Raw genomic sequence first — 24,131 nt, forward strand, 5'->3', positions numbered from 1 at the left:
TTGGAAGGCATCCGTCAATTGCATGTTAAATTACAGTGTCTTTTCCTCATTCAAAAACAAGACAAACAATATACTAATCAGCATGATAACCATTTATTGTGTTTTAATAAGCGGTGGAAGGAAGCCTAAAGCATGTACTGCCCACAAGGGGGGATGTGGTGTAGAGAACCACTGATACTTATCACTGATGGCATATCATGAGTGTACTCAAAAGCATTTGCGATGGACAATAGAAGGACCAGCTTCCTCATATTCATCTTTGCTGATCCACATTTGCTGGAAGGTAGACAGGGAAGCCAAGATCGAGCCCCCAATCCAGACGGAGTACTTACGTTCTGGTGGTGCGATCATCTAGAAGGGGAGAGAAGTGTAACATTTTACGAGCAGAGTAATGAGTAGCTCACACAATAACATCTCGTCTGTGCAAATTTAGTAGGTCAAAGCCAGTTCTCCATTACAGCAGTGCAATACCATTGAAATAAAACATCCAACAGCTAAAAAGCCAGTCATCTCTTCAGCCTTGCAGCTGCAGTCAGAATTATTTCAATGTAACAATTTGGCTCCTGACTATATGGGCCAGATCCTGAGAGGAAGCCAATGGAGTGGCAGATACTCAGCACTATTCTGAATCAGACCTGAAGATGGTAATGAAAAACGGGCAAGGACCAAAACAGTCAGCTATCTGCAGATTGCCAGGGGGTTTTAGTAACTTGATCCACATTGAAGCCAAGAAAGTGCTCATCAGCTGTTTATTACATGTTATCTAGATGAAAAACAACCACTTGCTATGCACGTACCTGGGTGTCCCAGCTAAAATCCCTAGATGGCCTTTTCTTTAAGGTGTGTTGTAATGCATTAACGTTCTTTGGATGCATGTGGGCCAATATACTTAACTAACTGACTTTCAAGTAAGTTGAGATTGCACGGAACCTCACAGGATTGGGCCCCATATACTTTTAGATTTTCAAAAATGATTGTGTTTGGGTGCCCAATTTGAGACTTTAAAGGGGTCCTAGAGGGCAGGTGCTCAGCACTTTTGGAAAATCAGGCCCTAATAAGGTGTCTCCAGTCGGGCCCCCCCAAATCTTAGGACGGAACTTAGGACGGAAGAATCCAATGCACCGCTACAGACTAGGGACCGAATGGCTAGGCAGCAGTTCTGCGGAAAAGGACCTAGGGGTGACAGTGGACGAGAAGCTGGATATGAGTCAGCAGTGTGCCCTTGTTGCCAAGAAGGCCAATGGCATTTTGGGATGTATAAGTAGGGGCATAGCGAGCAGATCGAGGGACGTGATCGTCCCCCTCTATTCGACATTGGTGAGGCCTCATCTGGAGTACTGTGTCCAGTTTTGGGCCCCACACTACAAGAAGGATGTGGATAAATTGGAGAGAGTCCAGCGAAGGGCAACAAAAATGATTAGGGGTCTAGAACACATGACTTATGAGGAGAGGCTGAGGGAGCTGGGATTGTTTAGCCTGCAGAAGAGAAGAATGAGGGGGGATTTGATAGCTGCTTTCAACTACCTGAAAGGGGGTTCCAAAGAGGATGGCTCTAGACTGTTCTCAATGGTAGCAGATGACAGAACGAGGAGTAATGGTCTCAAGTTGCAGTGGGGGAGGTTTAGATTGGATATTAGGAAAAACTTTTTCACTAAGAGGGTGGTGAAACACTGGAATGCGTTGCCTAGGGAGGTGGTGGAATCTCCTTCCTTGGAAGTTTTTAAGGTCAGGCTTGACAAAGCCCTGGCTGGGATGATTTAACTGGGAATTGGTCCTGCTTCGAGCAGGGGGTTGGACTAGATGACCTTCAGGGGTCCCTTCCAACCCTGATATTCTATGATTCTATGATTCTATGAAATCACTAGTAACTTTTGAAAATCTTGGCCCTAGTTGTTCATTAAGATTTAAATGAGATGCTTATTTAATTAGATTAAGGCTAAAGAGTTGTGCTGCTACTTGTAATTATTCCTATTTCATGAGAAAGTTACCAGAAAAGTTTGATTTAATGAGTGTTTGATTTGGGCAGCATCTTGTGGGGGGTTTTGTTGCTGTTTAACAAACCCAGAGTTGGTCCCCAGAGCTTTAATATCTGAGAATAATTTTTGGCACCCTCACGCAAGTCAAAGTTAATTGCTCATCTCTTCTCAGTGTGATCTAGTAGACAAGGACCTGGACTTACTGCTTGACCTGGGTTCAATTCACAGCTCCGCCCTCAGCTGCTGTGTTACCGTGGGCAAGTTTCTTCACTTCTATGTGCCCCTATTTCCCCTCCCACCAGTTATCTGTCTTGTCTATTTAGATTGTACATTCTGTGGGGCACGTAGCGGAAAAGTCTGATGACCAATTTGGTCATCCCAGAGGGAGCTCAGACTGCAGCCTCAATCACCCCTCATGCTCCAATTGCTCCTCCAGAGATGGGTCACTACAAAGGAGTGGGTGGAGGGGTGGGGAACAGTGCAAGATAGAGGAACCTGGGCCTACCTATGCCATCGAGTCCTGACCCAGAGTCCTAGCGGTTTATTAAAGCGTCCAGCCCTGTTACTGAGCTACCTCAAATTATGTTTTCCCCTGGGTCATTTCCTTCTAGTCTGGAGTTCCTCAGTTGGAGGCACAGTCACTGGCTTAGCAGACTCTCTTTGGTCTCTTAGCATATGTCTACGCAGCAATTAGACACCCACAGCTGGCCCATGTCAGCTGACTTAGTCTCATCGGGCTTGTGCTAAGGGGCTGTTTAATTGTGGTGCAGACATTCAGGCTCGGGCTGCAGCCAGAGCTCTGGGAGCCTCCCACCTGATACGGTCCTAGACCCCAATCCTCCTTTGGTTTTTACAGCTCCATCCTCTCCTGGTTCTCCTTCTACCTCTTTGGTTGTTTATTCAGTCTCTCTTTTGATGGGTTCTCTCTTCTCCTATTTCAATTTCCATTAGAGTCACAGAGGGCTCTGTTGTTGGCTCCCTCTTTACACTGTCTTTAGGAGACCTCATTCACTCACACAGTTTCAATTACCATTTTTATGCCAATATCTGACAAATCTGTCCCTGAATCCTGAGTGACATTGATAAAATAAGGAAGAAAGTTTAGATGACTTGCCCAAGGTCACAAAAATCCATGGCACAGCCAGGAACAGAATCAGCTGCAGTAGCTTCCAGTCTTCTGTTCTAAGCACTAAACACTTGTTCTCTTGTGGTCTGATTTCTTAACAAAAGAAACTCTAAAAAAAATCTGTATAAAGTGCTAGGATTACCTTAATCTTCATAGTACTTGGAGCCAAAGCTGTGATCTCTTTCTGCATGCGATCACCAATACCAGGGTACATTGTTGTTCCCCCAGAGAGCACATTATTAGCATAGAGATCCTTACGGATGTCAATATCACATTTCATAATGCTGTTATAAGTGGTTTCATGAACACCTGCAGATTCCATTCCTGTTTGAAAATAATATTTCAATACATTACATGCATATGTTTAGGAATCCATTTCACCTATTTCTTTACTACTGTCAACATGGAAGGATGACTCATACAGATCAGGGTCAATGGTCCCTAAACATACTGTATTTGCTGACATAGCTCCCTTAAGAAAATTCCAGGAACAAACTATGAGATGCTGGGGGGGGGGGGGGGGGAGATAAAGATAAGTGCAATTTTTTACCTTCCCTGTCAACTCCAGGTGGGAACAGGATTACAAATGGCAGACATAAAATAGACTTGAAAAGAAGAAAAATTCTCTCCTACTGTGTTCTAATGCTTGGGATTTAGATTGCCTCAAGTATAAATTGATGCCATCATTTAGCAAACAAAAAAAAGAGTAGTTTGAGCTGTTCCCACAATAGTCTGCTGTTCCTGCGGTCAAGTATATTGGTATTAGCAAGAAGACCCACTCCCAACTCCAGCTGGATAAAACGATTCTTATAAGCCAGTTTGAATAACTGGGTAACATGAAAACACAGTAAAGCCCACTTATGGTGGTGATATTTTTCCCCCAGAAGAGATACAAGGAGTTTCCCTGTGACAGAGTACAATTTACACAGAGTCATGCTTTCAAATAATTCAGAACTCTCATTCTGACATGGACTTGTGTGCCCAAGAACTGCTGGGCATCAGTGGTGGTTCTGCTACTGTGTATCCTCAAATCCCTTAACCTTTCCACATCCCAGTTTCCACAGAGGCCTGCTCCTGCTCCAGGACAGGGGCTCAGATACCAAGATGGGGGCTATACAGGTGCTTCAATGGACAGACTTATTGATAGAAATCAGTGAGAGTTTTACCACTTCCAGGGAAGCAGGACTGAACTGACTATGGGCCAGTCCTGCTGTCATTACTCAGGTCTCGTTGCTGAAGTCAATGGGAGGAAGGCTTGAACTACCGTACACTGAAGGTGGATTTTGACTCTACAAAGGATTGTAGATAAACTACTGGAAAATAATAATACATGGGTTTTATACTCTATAGCTTGCTGAGCTGAAGACTAGGGAACTGATTGTGGAGCAGAGGCAGCATCTGGATGAGAAATATTTTTTCTTACATTCTCAGATATTTATCTCACCTAGCACTAATGTACAGCTGTACTGATATCAATCCGTCTGAACTGGAAGCAGTATCTTCTCATGGTACTAAAATACTGGCTGGCAGGCTTTGGTCTTAGTCTGGTGAACTGGTACAGGTGTTTGACACAAACATGAAAAATCACTGTCTTAGAACCCTGGTACTTTCTAGCCTGATAGGCAAATTAATATATAGCAAAACCACCAGATCTGTCTACATTTTCCAAAGAGTAACTTCCCCATATATCAGAGGGGCTGAGCAAACCCAACTCCTGATGGAGTCAATAGAAGCTACAGGTTCTCAGGACATAAAAGTATCTATATTTTAATGTTTCCCTTACAGTTAAACACAACATTATTTTCCAATTCAGCCACCCCCTTTGCAAACACCGCCCAGGCCCACCTATGAATGAAGGTTGGAAGAGAGTTTCTGGGCATCGGAATCTTTCATTCCCAATGGTGATGACTTGCCCATCAGGAAGTTCATAACTCTTCTCGAGAGAAGAGGAAGAAGCAGCTGTTGCCATTTCATTTTCAAAATCCAAAGCCACGTAGCAAAGCTTCTCCTTTATGTCCCGCACAATCTCACGCTCCGCTACAAACACCCAACAAAAAGAAGAAAGAAATGTTATTTTAAAAAAAGGATCACATTAATTATATCTTTTATCAGCATTCAATATGGCAGCCAGAAGACACTCTCGGGACAGATTCCATCACACGTGTGTGTGCGCAGGGATGCAGTATAGTCCAGTGGATTAATCACAGACTTGTGACATAGGGACTCTTGGGCTCTAGTTGTAGTTCTGACATTGACCAATGTGTGGCCTCCAGGAAATTGCTTAACATTTCCATGCCCCAGTTTCCCCATCTGTAAAATCATGCTGATTGTGTCATACTTCCTTCTAGGGGTATTGTGCAGATTAATTCATGTTTGTGCCACCAAACCTCCAACAAACATCACTAGCCAGAACACAATAGTAAAAATATTGCCATATACTAGTTCCCCTTGGGAGCAAAATGGCTGTGACAATACATGGACAAAAAAAAACAAAACAACTTATTTATGTTGTACATTTCCTGCTCAGCCTGCAAAGCACCAGCATCCTGGACCTTAGAGATGGAAGAAGCCCACTAGCTCACACTGTCTATGTCTCTGGCCTATCGAGGGTTGTACCTTGCAATGCAGCTTTGGTGTAGCAAATCACATACACACTTGCAGTCCAATATGACACCAAAAAGAGTTAGTGTGCCCATGTAAGTTGCATATGGAAGGCATCTTATTACCAGTGGTGACGAAAGAATAGCCTCTTTCTGTGAGAATTTTCATGAGATAATCGGTGAGGTCTCTCCCTGCCAGGTCCAGCCTCATGATGGCATGGGGCAAAGCATAACCCTCATAGATGGGTACATTGTGTGTGACACCATCCCCAGAGTCCAGAACGATTCCTGGGAAAGAAAAGGAAAAGCTTGGCATTCTCAGCCAACATAGAACCCACAACTTCTGCACATTCTAAGAGAAAGCTGAAACAATAATAAAAGGACTTGTTAGGAGATGTTCATATGATAACCCCTTTTGCCTTCATTATAAGTGGAGCTCTGCTTGTGTGTGGTGGAAATTGTTAACATACACAAAGAAGCAACTGCCTTTGGCAAAAGCATGAAGCATTCTGCAATTGTACTGTATTGTTCTCTCTCAACTGATGCGAATGATAATGATCTTACATTTATACAGAGCTCTTCATCTCAAAAGACTCAGAGCACTACATGGACTAAAAATGATGTAAAATTGCACACAGAGATCATCTCATCAACAATTAAATTACAGCCTCCTCAGGGCTGAACACAGCAACTGTTTAACAGTGCATTGCACTGCACTGTGTAGTGTTGCTGCACTTTAGGGCAGGAAATGAAGAACATCTTTTCCATTGAAAAGTGGATGAAAGTTTCCAATATTAAATACACACAGAATGGAGTCTTTTAAAGGAATCAACAATTTGCCACAAAGGTTGATTCCCATAAACGGGTGATCTCTTTTCACAAACTAGACACGGGGTGGGCAAACTTTTTGGCCCAAGGGCCACATCTGGGAATAGAAATTGTATGGCGGGCCATAAATGCTCACAACATTGGGGTTGGCGTGCAGGAGGGGTGAGGGCTCTGGTTTGAGTACGGGCTTCGGGGTAGAGCCAGAAATGAGGAGTTCAGGGTGTGGGAGGGGGCTCCAGGCTGGGGATTGGGGTGCGGGCTCTGGGATGGGGCTGGGGATGAGTAGTTTGGGGTGCAGGAGGGTGCTCCAGTCTGGGATCGAGGGGTTCAGAGGGTGGGAGGGGGATCAGGGCTGGGACAGGGGGTGGGGGCGTGGGGAGGGTCTTGGAGTGCAAGCTCTGGACGGCGCTTACCTCAAGCAGCTCCCAGAAGCAGCAGCATGTCCCTTCCCCGGCTCCTATGTGGAGGCATGGCCAGGTGGCTCTGCACTCCACTCTGTCTGTAGGCACTGCCCCTGCAGCTCCCATTGGCTGCAGTTCCCAGCCAATGGGAGCTGTGGGGTCAGCGCTTGGGGTGGGGACAACATGCAGAGCAGAGCCCCCTGGCTGTCCCTAGGCATAGGAGCTGGAGGGGGGCCAGGCTGCTGCTTCCCCAGCTGGAGGGCGGGAGCAGGGCAAGCCCCAGACCCCATTTCCCAATAGGAGCTCAAGTGCCGGATTTACGTGGCTGGTGGGCCGGATCCTGCCCACAGGCTGTAGTTTACACACCCCTGTACTAGACTGAGGCACCAGGTTGTAAAGCCAGATGGTATTTTCAATTTTTTTCAAAATGTACCAAGGCCTCAGTGTTCCTGAAATATAATTTATGGCCTTAATACTTGATCAGGTATTAAATGGTTGTCATGAGGGATCTCTCTGCTAATGCTAATTATCTCTTCACAGCAGACTCTGAGTTAGATAATTGACAAGTATAATGTTTAAACAGGATATTTTCTTATAATGATTCAATAGTATTCTTTTGTCAGGAACATGTTTAATGGTAAAGATAACATGGAAATAAATAAAGTGGGGATTTGGAACATGAGTTGGTTAAGTGTTTGCTTCTTTTATCTGATGTGCAGTTAAGTGGAGTCTCAAACTATATCGTCTTTCTCTAATATAAACATAGGTTATATGCCCCTCAGAGAAATTCTCCTATACATGAACAGGTAGAGGGCTAGTACTTTTGGAACAGAAAGAGGAGAGTTCTATTCTTGTAATGGCCAGGGCCATGATATGCTTGTACAGTATAGGGCAAGCATGCAGTTCCTAGATGGCTATAGCTTCTTGACAGAACATATATAGTGTGTCTATATCAGCATACATGAGAGAGACAGACAGTAAGACTGACACCCACAGAAACTCACCAGTGGTTCGACCAGATGCATATAGAGATAGAACTGCCTGAATTGCTACATACATAGCAGGTACATTGAATGTCTCAAACATGATCTGCAATTAAGAGTTTAGGAATCTTTAGGCTATACAATCAGGAGCATTTGAAGAGACAATAAGTCTTCCCTTAACTTATAGATCACTTGCTAGTGCAGATTTATACCCAGATAACTCATCTCCCCAACAACCTGCTAAAATTAATTTCATCCATTCACTGCTGTGTAAACAAAATTTTGTGTCAACCCAAAGGAAAAAAATAACCGTAACATGTATATTTTATCCCTTTAAAATATATTCAGATTATAAATAGGATTTAGAACACAATGTAAATAATACGTGTTTGAACTTAAAAGTTAATTATTGTTGTGTCAAGCATTTTCAGCTGTAAAGAAATATTATTTAATGATGTACTTTTCCCAGTAATATTACTCTTCACATAAATAAGATACATCTTGTTGGTAAAGTTCACCCACTAGTCTAAAACAAAAAGGAAAATAAATTACATACATTTTATATTGTTTCTCTTGCATTTTAATGTTACTTTTGTATTTAAAAGTCTGGGTTTGGGATTTTGTTTTTTTTTAAACCATTAAACCCTATGCATCCGCCCTCATCCTGGTGTCAAAGCACCATTAAAAATATCACAAATTTCCTTTGCTTTCCACACTTGTTTCTCAAGAACTTGCAATAGCAAAGAGTTATAAACAATATACACTTCTATGGCCCACTTCCTCTGATGATTTTAAAGCTCTATTAAGCTGCACATCATTCCAGTGAAGTGGGGGTTGTTATATACAATTTATAGATAGGGAAACTAAGGCAAAGAATGGGGAACTAACTTTCCCAAACTCACAAATGTAATTGTAGCCATGTTGGTCCCAGGATATTAAAGAAACAAGGTGGGTGAGGTAATATCTTTTAGTGGACAACTTCTGTGGGTGAGAGAGACAAGCTCTGTGGATCTCGAAAGCTTGTCTTTCTCACCAACAGACGTTGGTCCATTAAAAGATATTACCTCACCCACCTTCTCTCTCCAAACTGACAAAAGAAGTTAGGGGCATAATGGGAATGGAACCCAGGAGTCCTGACTCCTAGTCCCTGCTCTAATCACTAAACAAGAATGACTCACTGTCTACCTCCCCACTCTGATAAAACCTTCCCAGCTGCCACCACTTCCCCTGAGGTATTAGACCCCGAGGCCCCCAAGACAAATGATACCATTTCTTCAAACACTGGCAAAGAATGTCCCTAAAGCAATGCACTCACCATCCCTTTCCTACAAACTGAGAGCACCTCCTCCTTTATTAGCTACACTTGCAGTGTTCTTGAGTTCTCTCCTGATCCAGTTTTACCGGGGGGGGGGGGGGGGGGGCAGCACACTGTACTTGCTTAGGGTTTGATCCAAAGTTCAATTAAATCAACTGAGTCTTCCAACTGATCTCACTAGGATTTGGCTTAGGTCCATATTGGGCCATATTCAGTGTGGCAGGCACACGGAGATGTAAACTACACTTCCATCTCTGTGGTAACCTAGCCCCTTGCCCTGGAGGAGGATTAGAGGGAAACACAGGTGAAGTTCTTCTATAAGTACCTATAGCAGACATACCCATTGCTATAGTATCAGAGAACCTTCTATGTTCCAGGGCAGATCTTCAAAGGCATAAATGACACTTAGGTACCTAATGTGCCATTTGCATCTTAGAAACTATGCGTCTATGTACATACCACAGGTTCTCCCTCAGGTTTGCACCAGGTGGAGCAGCTTTAGTTTCCAACTGGCCTCGCTAGGATCTCTGCTTGTGAAGGCTGTTTGGGGCAAGCACTGATAAGATGGGTGCATCCCTTTCCCAGTCAGTGCTTCCCATGCTCCTGAGAGCAATTTGTCCCCCCTAGTGGAGGGAATGATATGGCCACTTTCCATCATTACAACTTCCCTCCCGAACCTGCACCTACACCAGTGGGAGCCAATGAAGACAGATGGGTTAAATTTAGACTCTTGATTTCATATGTTAGCATCTCTGCAAAGAGACTATGGTTTAAGAAAAAGATTTGTTCCTTTCAGTGACAAACTATATTTTAATTACTGGCATTTCATTTCCAATTAATGACTTAATGTAATAAGTGATAATCTTTTTTTTTTATTTTAAAATTGAATTTATTATCATTGCATAATGGCAGACACACACTACCAGGCATGTCTTGCTGTGAAAGCAACAATTGTCTGGTTGTTGAAAGCAGCTATCTTCAGCATGTGCTTTGCAATACCTCTTTCTTTGTATTACCTCCCAGTAAGGGGCTCTCTCAGTTCTTATTGCTTAATTAACTCATTTACATTGTCATTACACACATAAGGGTCATATTAAATGTATACCAAAAATGTGCATGAAGGGAAATGCAAATCCATGTCAATTTTTTCTTGGTACTGAGCGTGTATATATCTATATTTGTGTTTAGTACTGGTGACTCCGCACTCCAATTTTTGAGGGAAGCAGTATGGCCTTCTGGATGGAGTGGTGCTCTAGAAGACACAGACCCCTGAGTTCTAGATCAGGCTCTGATGCCAATCTGCTAGATGGCCTGGGGGCATGTCGTACAACAGAAAAATTTTCAGAAGTGCTATCTAAGTTTGGATGCCTTTAGACCTATTAAATCCCCAAACTGGCAGGGAGAGTCCCATTTTTGAACACTCTGTCCCTGGTTCCTGAAACGCTGTTTCAGCTGATACCACTGCAGAGTTGCGGGCAAGATACCCTAGGCTGTGTGTCAATGCTTAGAGCCTAGTCCCCAACACCCACATTTACCATATGGCTGGAGTAATGCCTCACCCAATATGTAGGGTATCGCTCCAGCCACATGGCAGTGGGCAGACAGGTTGGGAATCATGCAGGGGGCTGGAGTAGAGGGAGTAGAGGGAGAATTTGAAGCGAGAGCTAGAGAAAAAGTAGAGAAAATCATGGTTTGATGTGGAGCCAAGGAATGGATTTGGTTGGAAGGGAATTAATTGCAAATGACATATTGCATATTCAAATATGAATATTAACTCATTACATCATGTGGATGTGTGTGTGATGACTGCCGTCTTGGCCAACACCGGGGATTGAACTGGAGACCTCCAGCAGAGTTAAAGGTTTAAGTCCCTACAGCCCCAGCTACAGAGTCTGGCTCTTTAACTCCAGTTGTAGCAGACTCACATCATCGGTGGATATGGGGAAACACAAATCATGCACTAAGCAGTGAATTACATATTTCCTCTGGATGGAGAAAGCTCAACCTGAGTGTATAAGGCCTAAAGCAATTTGAATCCTAGGCAAGTCCCCACTTACATGACAGCTGCATCTTCTCTGATACATTGGGGTTTGACCTGACAACCCGCAGAGGAGAAAGCAATGAGTCTCTACAGCTGGAGCTAAAGAGCCAAACTCTATAGAGGGATCAATAACAAACTCACATCCTCTGTGATTTGGACGCAGAATGACACATAACACACCAACCAGCTGATTACACAAATTCTCCAGATGTCCAGTCCTACATCCTTAATAAGTACATGCTTCAGTTTCTACGTGCCCAAAACCAGACACTTAAAGGCCTGAGTTTCAGAAGTGCTGAGCACTCACAACTCCTGCTGAAGGCAACGAGAGGTTCGACATCCCAGCCCTACTGAATATCAGACCACAGTTGTCCAGAGCCAGGCATCTAAAATGAGAGACTATTGTGAGAATGTGGGGCCTAACCTCCTTACCTCACATTCCCCAGGAGAAAAATGGGACAATGCAACAAACCACCCTTGTGAGGGAAGATTACTTAGGGTTTGTAAGGCACTTGAGAAATATGAATCACTTCCAAACGTAATAACTAAACATTTTCTTCTTATCCACAGAAGAGGAACAGCATAGGCAGCAGAAAAACAAGCTTTTCCACACGTCCCAACCAATGGCCATTGATCCTACCATGGAGGCACTCCCTACAGGAAGAAGGGGGGAGTAGCGTATCTAGGACCGTTTAACTTTTGGCTCCTATGCTGAAACAACCTGTGCAGCACAGCATTAACACAACAATATCCAAATTGTTACCTGAGTCATTTTTTCCCTGTTAGCCTTAGGATTTAAGGGGGCCTCAGTCAGCAGCACAGGATGCTCTTCTGGGGCAACACGAAGTTCATTATAGAAAGAATGATGCCAAATCTAAAATGAAAAGACAGTTTAGGGCAACATTTTGCTGACTGCTTCCTTTCTTGGTGGGTCAAAGTTGTGTTGAAAGAGGCATTTCTCATTTCAAATACAGTTTCAATGAATTTTAAATATACTTGCACAAAAACATATGCAGGACAGGACAAATTTTGCTGTTGTTTTTAGCTGAAATCAATGGGTTTGCAGGAGTATAACAGAGTAGATTTGGGGCCAAATTCTATACCATAGAATCTTTTTACTTGGGATACCACAGATAGGCAGCCTATCATCCTTATTAAGTGGCTGTGCCCATTAAAATCCAGATGCAGTAGCTGACCTAAGAATTGGACAGGTATATGAGGGAAGGAATTCTTCATTCCAAACTGCAAAGCTGCTCCATGGCTTCTATGGTAGCCTAAGTGTCCCCATCCATGGGGATCAAGAGTCCTAGCTCATGTAGGCTTTATAAATGAAGTCCAATGATTTCCACCATCTTTGAAAATCAGACGACTAAACCTGGACCTGAACTCAGAATTGAATTGTCATTAATTCTACAGTAACTGGAGTTTATTTGCCACATAATCCGTAAAGCACTTTGAGATCCCTCATGGTGGACAGTGCTATCTATATTTAGCAATGCAAGCTTTGACAGTCCTTCAAGGCTTTGGTGACCCTTGTCTCTCCAATGTGTTCTCCAGCAGCACAGCTCAATATCTGTGCCCACTTTAGGACCTTCCTTTAATGAATACTCCATGGAAGAGTTATAAAGCCCATTAGATAAATGCCAGGAAAATCTTACTTGATAGGAAATAAAGAAGCATTATCACCTCGGGATATTTATGGCTAAACTGGAGTCCTCAACAGAAAAACGTTCTATAGGGAATAAACCTGTGCTCAGAGGCCAGAGTGGGATTTAAGAACAATTTCCATCTTTTCTGCTCTAATATTTGGAATTCCCCAATACATTTTGCCTACATCATCCGCAGCACTGAGAGAGCAACATATAAATAAAAGGCAAAGACATCCTTTCATGTTTTCTTGCCTGTGAGGCCAGGAGAAAGGATTGGTCCTTTCTGTCTTCTATTTTTGTGTTTCTAGGTTAAGGAAGAATGTTTTAAGGTTTCTTCATTGGGATTCTGGGGATCCCAATCTAAAACTTTTACTTTGACCAAATTCCAATAGATGTAAAAAAGCAGCTTTGCCTAAGTTAGGACTTCAAAACTGGTCCCAGCACTCTGTAAATGCAGCAGATAAAGTCAGTGTATTTCTAGATCACACTATCAAAGCTGAGGAATAATTTTATATGCATAATAATTTGGAAAAATTAAAAAGCCTCAGCAACCTATGACCGCCTTATTATTGCCAAGACAAGACCAATCACCACCTTGACTGTTCCACTAATGTATTGTACAACCTTCCCCATAAGTTCTTTGTGTCTGTTCTTTTATGGAGGCAGGGATTGTGCCTTCTTTCTGCCACACATTGTGGGTGCTACCCAAACAAATTAATAATGACTCAGACAAAATGAAATGAAGAAAAACACTCACCTTTTCCATGTCATCCCAGTTAGTGATGATCCCATGCTCAATGGGGTACTTCAGTGTCAGGATACCTCTTTTACTCTGGGCTTCATCCCCAACGTAACTGTCTTTTTGACCCATTCCTACCATAACACCCTGGAACATGTAGTTGTCAAAAAATTAGTGTTGTATTGTGTATTTTAAAGGGACACATCTTGAGAAAAAAATCACATTTTTGTCTGAAAATGTTGTACCTACTCTAGTTATCATCCTTAGTTATTGCGAAAAGCTATAACTGAAAAGTTAGAGAGGAAAGAATATTTCTCTATTTTCCACTTTTTCTGTGTGCATTTGGCAGTGCTTTGTGTAAAGTCAGTTTCATCATTACCCCTTTTTCTCTCTTGTTGAAAAGGCCCTTATCCACACACCAAGAGAGATGAAAAACATTTATACAACATATTTAAAAGGAAGTTTTTAAAAATACTTTCAGACATATTATTTACATGGGGCTGTATCCAACCCTGGATAGTCTTTTTACATTTGTCTTGATTGTAATAGCCACTGTATCTTGTTTGCCTAAGGTAATGTGAACAGCATATTTGGGACAATATTATTCAACTGCCATCAAAATCTATTCCATGTGTAGCTGGATATTCATTAATTTCATGATTTAGGAGATGTAGTCATTGAGCTGCATGCATTTGTGTAACTTAAAACTACATGCTAACTCTAATGATTAATAAAACTCAATGTGCAAGACAAATAGCTAAATAATATACCATGTTTTGTGCATACAGTATTGCAGGTTTTCAGTCATCATGTTTTACTTATAGCTACCAAGACACATTTTAGTTTTCAGGAATCTAACATCCTGACCTTGAATTCCATGCATTCTTTTACTGAAATAAGTAAACCACTTTTGACAAGTAGAAGAATATAGTCTACATTTTGTAGCAAGCACTCAATTTTGAAAATTATTAAATTGTTGAAAATACAGATATTTAATTAGGGATTGGTCCTGCTTTGAGCAGGGGGTTGGACTAGATGACCTCCTGAGGTCCCTTCCAACCCTGATATTCTATGATTCTATGATATTTTCTTTTAAAATATATAGAGAGGACATTTAAGCAGTTAAAAGAAGCTGCTAGCCACAAAATTACACTTATCAGCCCTGCTCGGATTGATAAAGGGATGTTATTAAGGACTTTAACTGGAAACTTAATTGTCTCTACCAGTGCTTAATGTAATGATAAATGGACCTTATCTCTACTATAAATTTGGTTGCTAGTAGTATTTATGGTCTCCCAGCAATATATTTTTTTTATGCTAATAGTCCTCTATCAGCTAAGGATCATTAGTCATTTACCCTCATAGAAGGTTCACTACTCACCTAATCTAGGATTTAAGGTCCCAGGGTTCAGACAGTTTTATAATGGGAGGCAAAAAAAGGACTATCAATGTCATGTTAAATAACAATGGTAAATCGTGAGACTAGATGGATCTTTCGTTTACTGACCGGCAGGCAGTTTTATAAAGCTGAAAATATTTACAATGAAATTTTGAAGAGATCACTGCTACACCCACTCTTCATGATATTGAAGCACCAGTTCAGTTTCACTTGTGCACATGAATACCATTGAAAGGGCCATCAGAATTCTCCTGCAGATCAATAATTGACTTTACAGCCCAGCAATACCTTTTCCAGAGAACTGGCAAAAACATTCCAACAAGGGCAAGATAGTTTAGTCCCATAAAACCATACAACTCAAATCTCCAGTTTCTAAACGCACCAGTGTCCCATGGAAACATGTGAAAGTTTGGCCTCCCTTAGAACTGGATCATTGGAGAGGAGGGATCTCAGACAAGTCTGAAAAACTTTGGTCTAACTTTTTAGAAAACTTTGATTAATTCCTAGTGGATGAAAACCAAGATATGTCTTTCCTTTTCCTTCCCTGCCCCCTTGCCTTCCTTTCATTTCCCATTCCGTAAATTCTTGTCTTTTTTTTTTCTGTTCTCCCTGATTTTGAGGGGAAAAAACATGAATACAATAATTTTTTTTACAAAAGAACTACAGGCTCAGACCTACATTATGCTTATATCATATCTAACACAGTTTTCAAGGGCGGTATAAGAGAAATAAAACCTTTGTCCTTTTGGAACAACTAACCTGGTGTCGAGGACGTCCAACGATCGATGGAAAAACAGCCCTTGGCGCATCATCCCCTGCAAATCCAGCTTTGCAAAGCCCAGAGCCATTATCACATACAAGAGCAGTGGTTTCATCTTCATCACACATTGTATCTCACAGTTCTAGGCTGTAGCAACAGCAACTTACTGCAGGCGGCTGGGGGCAGAAGCAGCTCTTGATCATTTAGAAATTACATTGCTGTAAAAGAGAGTCTTGAAAAATAATCCTAAACAGTGAAGACTACCCTAAGATCCCAATCTAGCAAAGCACTTAAGCATACGCTTAATTTTCAGCAAGAGTAGGTCCCATTGAAGCTAATGGAACTACTCATGCGTAAAGTTAAACATATATTGAAGAGGTTTGCTAGACCTTTTTCCCCACATCCAAAAGGCAAACCTTTATTTCACATGACCTCTAAAGCAAGAATCCAGAGACATCCTGGTGTTATTGAATGACCATTAGCCACATTCAGTCAAGGCAGAAATGTTCATCTCTCCCCGGCTATGCCAGGGCTGAATTAGCTATTCTAGATGATCCACTTTTCCTGGTACTTGGACAGTTAAGACTGAATTCATTTTTTTCATAGTTATATATATATATATATATATATATAAACCAACAGAGAGGAAAAATCTTTTTCAAATTTTAGTACTTCAGATCAGCATGGCTCTATGGAAACCATAGAGGGGGGTTGTTTGTAACAGGTAATGACTGCATTCAAACAGATTACTCTGAGATGCTGTTTTGGGAGATTTTTTAGCACTAAATTGCAAGTGACAGTGTCAAAGTAACATGATCAATTGTACTAAACACCATTTATGTGGTCTACAAACATTTCGCAAATTCCCCTTCTCCCCCAGCGTGTAAGAGCCAATTTGAGAAATGAATGACTAAAAATAATCCTCCCACAAAGTCGCAGGAAAGCGTTTGCTGTGTGTTTTTAAATGGCAGCTGCTCTGTTATGTTAAGTGCTTGCTACAGGAACTATTCTATATTTGTAAATGGTGAATTCCTTATCAACGGGGCTATTCTAAGAAGTGGCGTGGGACATAACTGGCTCAACTAGCCAAAAACAACTTGACTCCAGCAGCTCGCCAACACATCGGGTGAAATCCTGGCCCCATTAAAATCGATGGCACAACCCCACTGATTTCACTGGAGCCTCGATTTCATCTATAGACTTCTGTTTGGGAATCTCTCAAGTTTACTTTTCAGACCGGGCATTCCCCTTCATTTACCACAGGCAGAAATAGAATAGAAAGAACATGCTTCTCCCTCCATGGCAACTCACAGAAGCCCTATACCTCCACTCAGGTTAGAGTAGTGAGATTCAAGGAATAACACTACCCTGGCTCTCTACTAACAGTCGGGCCAAAATAAATGCTGCTTAGAATGACTAACTCCCAAGCTACATCTGCACCCTCGCTGACATGGTGGATCTTTGGCAGGCATGGACAGCGAAGCCAATGCCAGCATGACCTCTCGGGGAACCACGGTGCCATGGAGCAGCCCCTCTATGGAGCAGAAGCATCCTTTCCCCAAGATTTCTGCAGTCCCAGGGGTTGGCTGGCCATGCACCAGGCCCTTTCCATGGCCCTCAAACCTGTCCACCAGAAGGGAACGTTTGTTTTAAAGTTTGAACTCCATAAGTTTCCTGGGCTCTCCATCCCTTCCTGCTGTGTTTTATGAAGCAGGGATGCAATCAATACATTAATTAATAAATTGGAGGCCAATCAGAAAAGAGTTAGATTTCTGAGAAATGGGGATGCTAAAATTGAATAAATTACTCAAGCCATGAAAGTTTAACAGGGTTTCCCTGCAGCTGACACAGAACAGGATCAGTACATTAAATTTCTTGATTCTTTTCTTCACAAGTCGTCAGGACGACAACATAGCAGCACCAGCACAAAAGTCACTACCCAACCTTTTCTGTGAGGCCTGACAAGAATGTAAAGATTTTACTTGCCTGTTTCCTTCCTCCCTCTTCCCCACCCCAAAATACACCCCTGTTAGCAAATAAAATTTTGAAAGGGTGATATTGATAAAACTAAATATAAGACTGGTCAAAAAAACATTTGCAAGAAATGGGATCATGATGCAAAGATATGAATTTTAAAATGTCATAAAAGGAAAATCGTTTTAACTTTTATGGACTTATCTGTATCCAAAAATTCCTTTCCTCTGTTCATTAGTGAATGGGATCATTTGATCACTTGATTGTTAACTGTACTAAATACATTCACTTAGGAATGTATTTAATTACTACTCCTAGTATTGTCTTCTCTTTCTGAACAGCCAGTTACACTGACTTTGATTGCTGTTTACTGTCTTCTGAAACTAGGAGGACGGTATTTGATAGTATGTATTGAAAAACTCATTCATTGACATGACTCCAACAATATAAAGATTAGTCCAGATTTTGATTTTTCCTACATGGATGTAAATCTGGAGTCAGAACAAGTGACATTTTAAAGCACACACCAATGGAATTACCTTAGGTTTGCACTGGTGGATATGTGATAAGTTGTGATTCTCAAAGCCTAAAACTGGGGAAACCCTTTCACAAGTCCAGCTCTGCCAAAAGTCTCTGCTAGCCCATGCTGCTTTAGGCAGAGATGCAGAGGACATACTGCTGGATTTGCTGTGCAATATCTTAGTCGTGAAACATACATGGCTCCTATTCATACATATGCTATGTATCTTTTGTCCATAACACTGTCAGATTAAGTGCATTAATATTTAAAAACTAGATAAACCAGTGTGTTCAAATAGCATCACAGAAAAATCTCAAGACAACTCTGAGTTACTCTTGTAAATACCGACTGTGGATCAAATTATGTCCTCAGTTACTAATGCTCAGCTCCCAAGTAATTGGGTTACTGTGTAAATATAACCGATGGCAGAATTTGGCCCTTTATCTTCAGTCAGAAAGCTATGCTTTGCTTATTATTTCAGGATTATAAGGCCCCAAATGCTAAAGCATTCAGCACTTAGGGCACATTTGTCCAGCCTGCAGTGGAGAGCCTCTCAGCCTGAGTTAACACCAGACTTGGGCTAGCGTGGCTTGAGCTAGCCCTCCAAAAAATAGCTGCACAAACCATGCTTTGAAGCTACAGCTCAGGTTCTGAAACACCCCCCATCCCGTACTTCCGTAGGCTTACAGTGCGTCACTTTCAGAATACTTCCAAGATGGAGTCATGCCTGCATCTTTCTTTTTGCTGAACCTACAGAAGCATTAACAATTATCTCCTTTCCTCAAAAGCAGCTTTTTGGATATCTGCTGTAGGTATTCAGAACAGGAAGGAGAATTTCCAGAAATTAGCTGGATTGCAATTTTATTTCCAATCTTAGCTCACTTACAAAAAATGCTACTAACGATGTCCACTAAAATACTGGGATAATTTAGGAGGAAATTGGTTTAATGGTCTTCTGAGAAAGTTATGAAAAGAGAGTGTGCTGATTACAACTTAGGGATCCCAAGGTATACTTTTATTCTTATCGTTTTTACCTTTTTCATCCAATGAAAAAAAAAAAAGATTTTAAACATGGCTGCTGCTTAAGCTTTTAAACATGGCTGTAAATATTTGCTTCAGGAGTTTTATATTTAGACCATAAAAATAATTCAGCTCAGGGCTGAAATGTTGCAAGATATATTTGAGCTTTGAGAGGTTGTGTGGGTTTTTTTTCTTTTTTAATAAAACCAACAAAGCAACAAAAACAGGAAGATTTGCCTTGGCTTAAACATGAATTTTCTGGCTCTTGCATCTCACTTTTATTTTTGTTTTGTTTTGTTCTGCATTGAGTATTTCACTTGCTATTCTTTACTCTTTATTCATAAAACAGGGTGTAAGTCTTCTAGGACACTTAAGTATTTCAATACCTTACTTAATATAATTTGAAACTAAATAACAAATTCTGACCAACATTTTTAACCAGTTATATGACTGGTATTTTGTACCTGCACAGTAACATAAGAAAGGGACGGGGGTTTTATGACTGCCTTAAAGTTAACTTAGCAGGTGAAGGATGGAGTTTTTGCTCTCTTCCCACAATGTGATACTGAAAAATCCACTGCAGGTTAGTTAACAGTTTCAGCACTATTTTGTAATGTTTGCTCAATGTATATGAGCATTAAGAGACAGAGCATTAAGTGCCTTTATTCCTGAACCAAATCCCATTAAAACACAATGGAAAACTTTGCATTCATTCCTTGGATTCCAATGTGGTCCTTATCCAGCCAGAAAACACTAGTAAGTTTCTAAATCTACTGCAGTTCAGTCCTAAATAAATCTTTCTGGAAGGTGTGTGCAGTTTCACCATCCATACAAATGGACTCCCATATGCATTAGGAGTACATCATTCCATTCATATCTAATTCAAATCTTTAATATTAAAAATGTATATGACATTAAAGTCTTGTTAGTATATACACACAAAAACCCACTCATCTCTCTCAAACTTGCAAAATTAAATTAAGTATTGAAAAGGTCTTGTATTACTAAGACATTATTACTTTTACAAAAGATGCAGCACATTTACAGTTGTACTATGAAATGTCAAATAACTGCAAGCAACAGAACACAAAGTTCATTTTGTGCTCTGTTATCCTTCCTTTTTTTATTTTGGTTGCTCACTAACTGGCAGTTCAGTTTATATGCACCAGTTCTTCCAAGTCACAAAGGAAGTGAAGTTCTATGGCACACTACTTTTGAATAATTCTGAGGCTCAGCACATAATAACTATGGGGTTACATCTTGATCACTTAAGGAATAGCCCCTTTGGGATTACTTGCATGACTGAGACAAGCAAGATCTAGCCCATAGTTTACAAAGGAGCAAGAGCTTCAGGTACTTTTGAGATCCTAGACCTGTAGCATTAAATCATCAAATACAATGTGAAATTATCTCAGGGCAATACTTACTCGAGAGAACAGGAGATGGTGAGGATTCGTAAAAGCTCCTTTGTAAAAGTGAAATGATCTCACCTTCTATTACATTTATATCAGCTTGAGGAATGGAGTTCGCAGAATACCTACATCTGTCAAGCCATTTTTGGAAACATTTGTTTTCAGCTTGTGCTTATCAAAGTGTCAGCTTAAAGGACAGGATAAATTAGGGCAGAATTTCTGACAACCCTGGATTCTTTCCCACTAAGTTGTTCACTACGTTATGGTTAATAGTAAACTTTCCCCCCACTAAAATACAAAAAAGAACCTCTCACACAAGGGTTGAATAAGGCTGAAATAATCCGTACATCCATTGCTGTCATTGAAAAGCTTTTTGCTTCATTACACCACAAATAACTAAAAATAGCCTACTATCATTCTCTTACCAGCCACCTAGAAGCTGCCACTGGTTAAAGGAAAAGTTCTTACCATGTACAGTACTGGTGTTTCAACTGTACACGTTATCTGTTTTTGTAGTACAGAGACAGAAAATAGCCAGCTTATCTTGGTGCTTGGATGACTCTGTACCTGAAAATGAGGGTTGAATCAGCAACAAGTCACCCAACTGAGTGATAACTATTTTACATCTAAAGAGGGTTATTATATACAGTGTGTCTATCAAAAAAGGGCTGTGACGTTCTTGAACTTTTATAAGATCACGAAATGGTGAATCCAAATAGAAAATAAACAAAAACAGTCTTGGTCAAAATCCAAGAAATAAAGACTCATTAAAGGGAATAAGCAATAGCTTTGTTGGCTAACGCACTTACAATAGTTGCTATTAAGGAGCCAACACTTACCTACAGTAGTAATTCTGCATTATTTCCCTATTCTCCAAAAAGGAAATAACTAAAGCAGCATCTCAGACACTACTGGGGATGAATGTTGACTTTGTAAATATCAAGATCTGAACAACTGTCCTACTCCACCCTGAATGTAGCCTGTGATAATGTAGCAGAATTCAAGTACAAGATTCCTTCAGCCCACAGTCGATGATTCACTTCAGTTCATGTGACATATGTTCTAACAATCAGCTTTGTATCTGCCACATCCCTGTAGCCATTAAACTCTTTCCATTTCAAAACTCACCAGGTGTTCAATTTTCTTCTCTGTCTAGAAGTGCCTCTCTAGAAGAGGAAGAAAGGCTATTCACATGTGTTCGTATGTATCCCTTTGCCTGATTATGTAACCTTTCCTGATCTCTGAACAGCTGTCACTGTTGCAGTCAGACTGACTTCTAAACTGTTCATCCATCATTCCCTTTTTCTTTCACGGACAGAGGAACAGCAGTCATTTTCAAACTTCCAGATGACATTCCGCCACTTACACGGATCCTTTTCTACAAAAGGATCACAGCATTTTGCAAACATCTAGTTTTATGTCCTCCCTCTAATTTTGTGTCAGTCATTAAGTATATCCCCGTTTTACAAATAGAGAAAACTGAAAAAGACAGTACAAGCAATTGTTATGCAAGGTCACAGAGGAAGTGGTAGAGTGAAGAAGTGAATTCATGTGTCCTGAATCTCAGTCTCAAGTTCCAAACAAGGTCCCTATTTGTTTTAACATACGAAATAGGAAACCATTTCAAATCAGCCATATAGTGAACGACACAATACCCATCCATCTCCTCCTTCCTTCCTTGTCTTCAAAACAATGGGCACAATTCTGTAACCATTTACACTGGTATAAATCAGGAGCCATTCCATCGAACGCAGCAAAGGTACAGCAGTGTAAAAACTGATAAAATGAATCAGAATCAGGCCCACTATTTGACGCCATTTGAAGCCTAACACCACATTTTACAAACACTTCTGAATAGATAATCGGTCAAATTCTCAGTTGTTATAATTCAGCAAAGCTCCATTAAGAGTAGTGGAGCTATGGCCTTTTATATGGTGAAAGCCTAAACTGAACAGTGCCCAAGTGCTATCAAGGAGTGTGGTGTGGAATAGCCTCAGGTCCAACAATAATCTCATGAATGCTCTGCACTCACAGCATACTGCATTTCTGAAGACGATTAGGAAAGCTGCTCAGTTCACTTATGTCACCAGAAACCTGACAGTTCTGCTTGTCTATAAAGTATTGCTAAATCAAAAGTAATTTAGACAAGTGGTTTTAAATGAGGATTCCCACAGCAAAAAGCTGAAAGCAAGTTGAAGACAAGAGCATTACAGCTACACAGGCCAAATTTGACTGTGAATCCTGGGTATTGCAAAGTCCACACTAGTTGAGAGATTTTTATGAAATCTTGCATGCATGCAGATCTTTTATCAACTAGATGATACATTTTCTTGTGTTGGCACCTACAAAGATGGGTTAGCCATTTAATGACAAAGTTAAAACAACAACACACAATTAAGTATAACCTGGCCTTTTTCCTAGGATTTCTAAACCCACATATGCATGGCAGTGCCAAACTTGGAAAGGAGGATCAAGTAAGTCCTAAATGTATCTCAGTCAACTTGACCATTTAACAGGTTTCAGAGAAGCAGCTGTGTTAGTCTGTATTCGCAAAAAGAAAAGGAGTACTTCAAGTGAGCTGTAGCTCACGAAAGCTTATGCTCAAATAAATTTGTTAGTCTCTAAGGTGCCACAAGTACTCCTTTTCTTTTGACCATTTAAGTATCACTGTGTCACAGAGGCTCATTTGTAGCTCACTACTCTGGTCAGTAACTCGTCAGGCCTGACACACTCATTATAGGTATCTAAAAGATGTCATGTCATTGGAAAATTCACTGATCATTAATATTCTTGCATGATGTATGTACGCAATGGGTATTATGAGTTATGGATATATGGTAGAACTATGACTAAACTGTGTTTAAACCAGACATATCAGGGGCAGCTAGTAAACAAGTCTGCCCTAGACAAAGGAGTAAGTCTGCTTCTCTGAGCAGTCCGGACATCGGGCAGAGACAATGAAGGTCTATTTACATATTAGGTAAATAAAGCTATCAGGTTAGCAAGCATGGGAGGAGACAGCTTGGCATCTACACTCAGCAGGAGAGAGAAGCCTGGTCTCCATTTTACTTTTCAAAATATACATCGGCCTATAAAGACAGAGGGCTGAACCTCAAAGTGATAAACAATAGAATCAACTGACTTATACAATATTATTGTATTATAAAAATTCACTGATCCTTTATGAAACCTTATGACACACTACTGATTAACAATGTGAACTGTATGTACTAACTCTACGTAAGGGATAATGAATGCTTATTAATATTATGCTTTACAGTCTTTTACCCAAAGGGAGAAACTGGTCTCTCGGAGACAGGAGGGAATGTCACATCTTCTGATGCATGGAGTGGGTTTAGCCCACGAAAGCTTATGCCCAAATAAATTT

At 40.9% G+C, this 24,131-nt stretch overlaps 1 protein-coding gene across 4 annotated transcripts; it reads right to left on the reverse strand.

Moving 5' to 3' along the window:
• Positions 1 to 207: 207 nt before the first annotated feature.
• LOC144266696 (actin, aortic smooth muscle-like) lies at positions 208 to 15,945 on the reverse strand. 4 transcript variants are annotated; one of them, XM_077820174.1, is made up of 8 exons: positions 15,817 to 15,945; positions 13,677 to 13,805; positions 12,034 to 12,144; positions 7,936 to 8,020; positions 5,829 to 5,990; positions 4,948 to 5,139; positions 3,245 to 3,426; positions 208 to 351 (listed from the first exon to the last, which is right to left on the reverse strand). In XM_077820174.1, the coding sequence occupies exons 1-8, from the start codon at positions 15,943 to 15,945 to the stop codon at positions 208 to 210; spliced, it is 1,134 nt and encodes a 377-aa protein (XP_077676300.1). The 4 variants fall into 4 exon arrangements, with proteins under 4 accessions (XP_077676300.1, XP_077676301.1, XP_077676302.1 ...); XM_077820175.1 differs by lacking the exon at positions 13,677 to 13,805; XM_077820176.1 differs by lacking the exon at positions 12,034 to 12,144.
• Between the last annotated feature and the right edge of the window lie 8,186 nt (positions 15,946 to 24,131).

This window comes from Eretmochelys imbricata, chromosome 6, assembly GCF_965152235.1.
Source record: "Eretmochelys imbricata isolate rEreImb1 chromosome 6, rEreImb1.hap1, whole genome shotgun sequence".
NCBI lineage: Eukaryota > Metazoa > Chordata > Testudines > Cheloniidae > Eretmochelys > Eretmochelys imbricata.

Coding starts and splice junctions, on each gene's coding strand:
- LOC144266696 (XM_077820174.1), bottom strand. CDS start 15,945: ATGTGTGATGAAGATGAAACCACTGCTCTTGTATGTGATAATGGCTCT. Junction 13,806..15,816: donor TTGGACGTCCTCGACACCAG/GTTAGTTGTTCC, acceptor TACATGTTCCAG/GGTGTTATGGTAGGAATGGG. Junction 5,991..7,935: donor TGCATCTGGTCGAACCACTG/GTGAGTTTCTGT, acceptor TTTCTTTCCCAG/GAATCGTTCTGGACTCTGGG.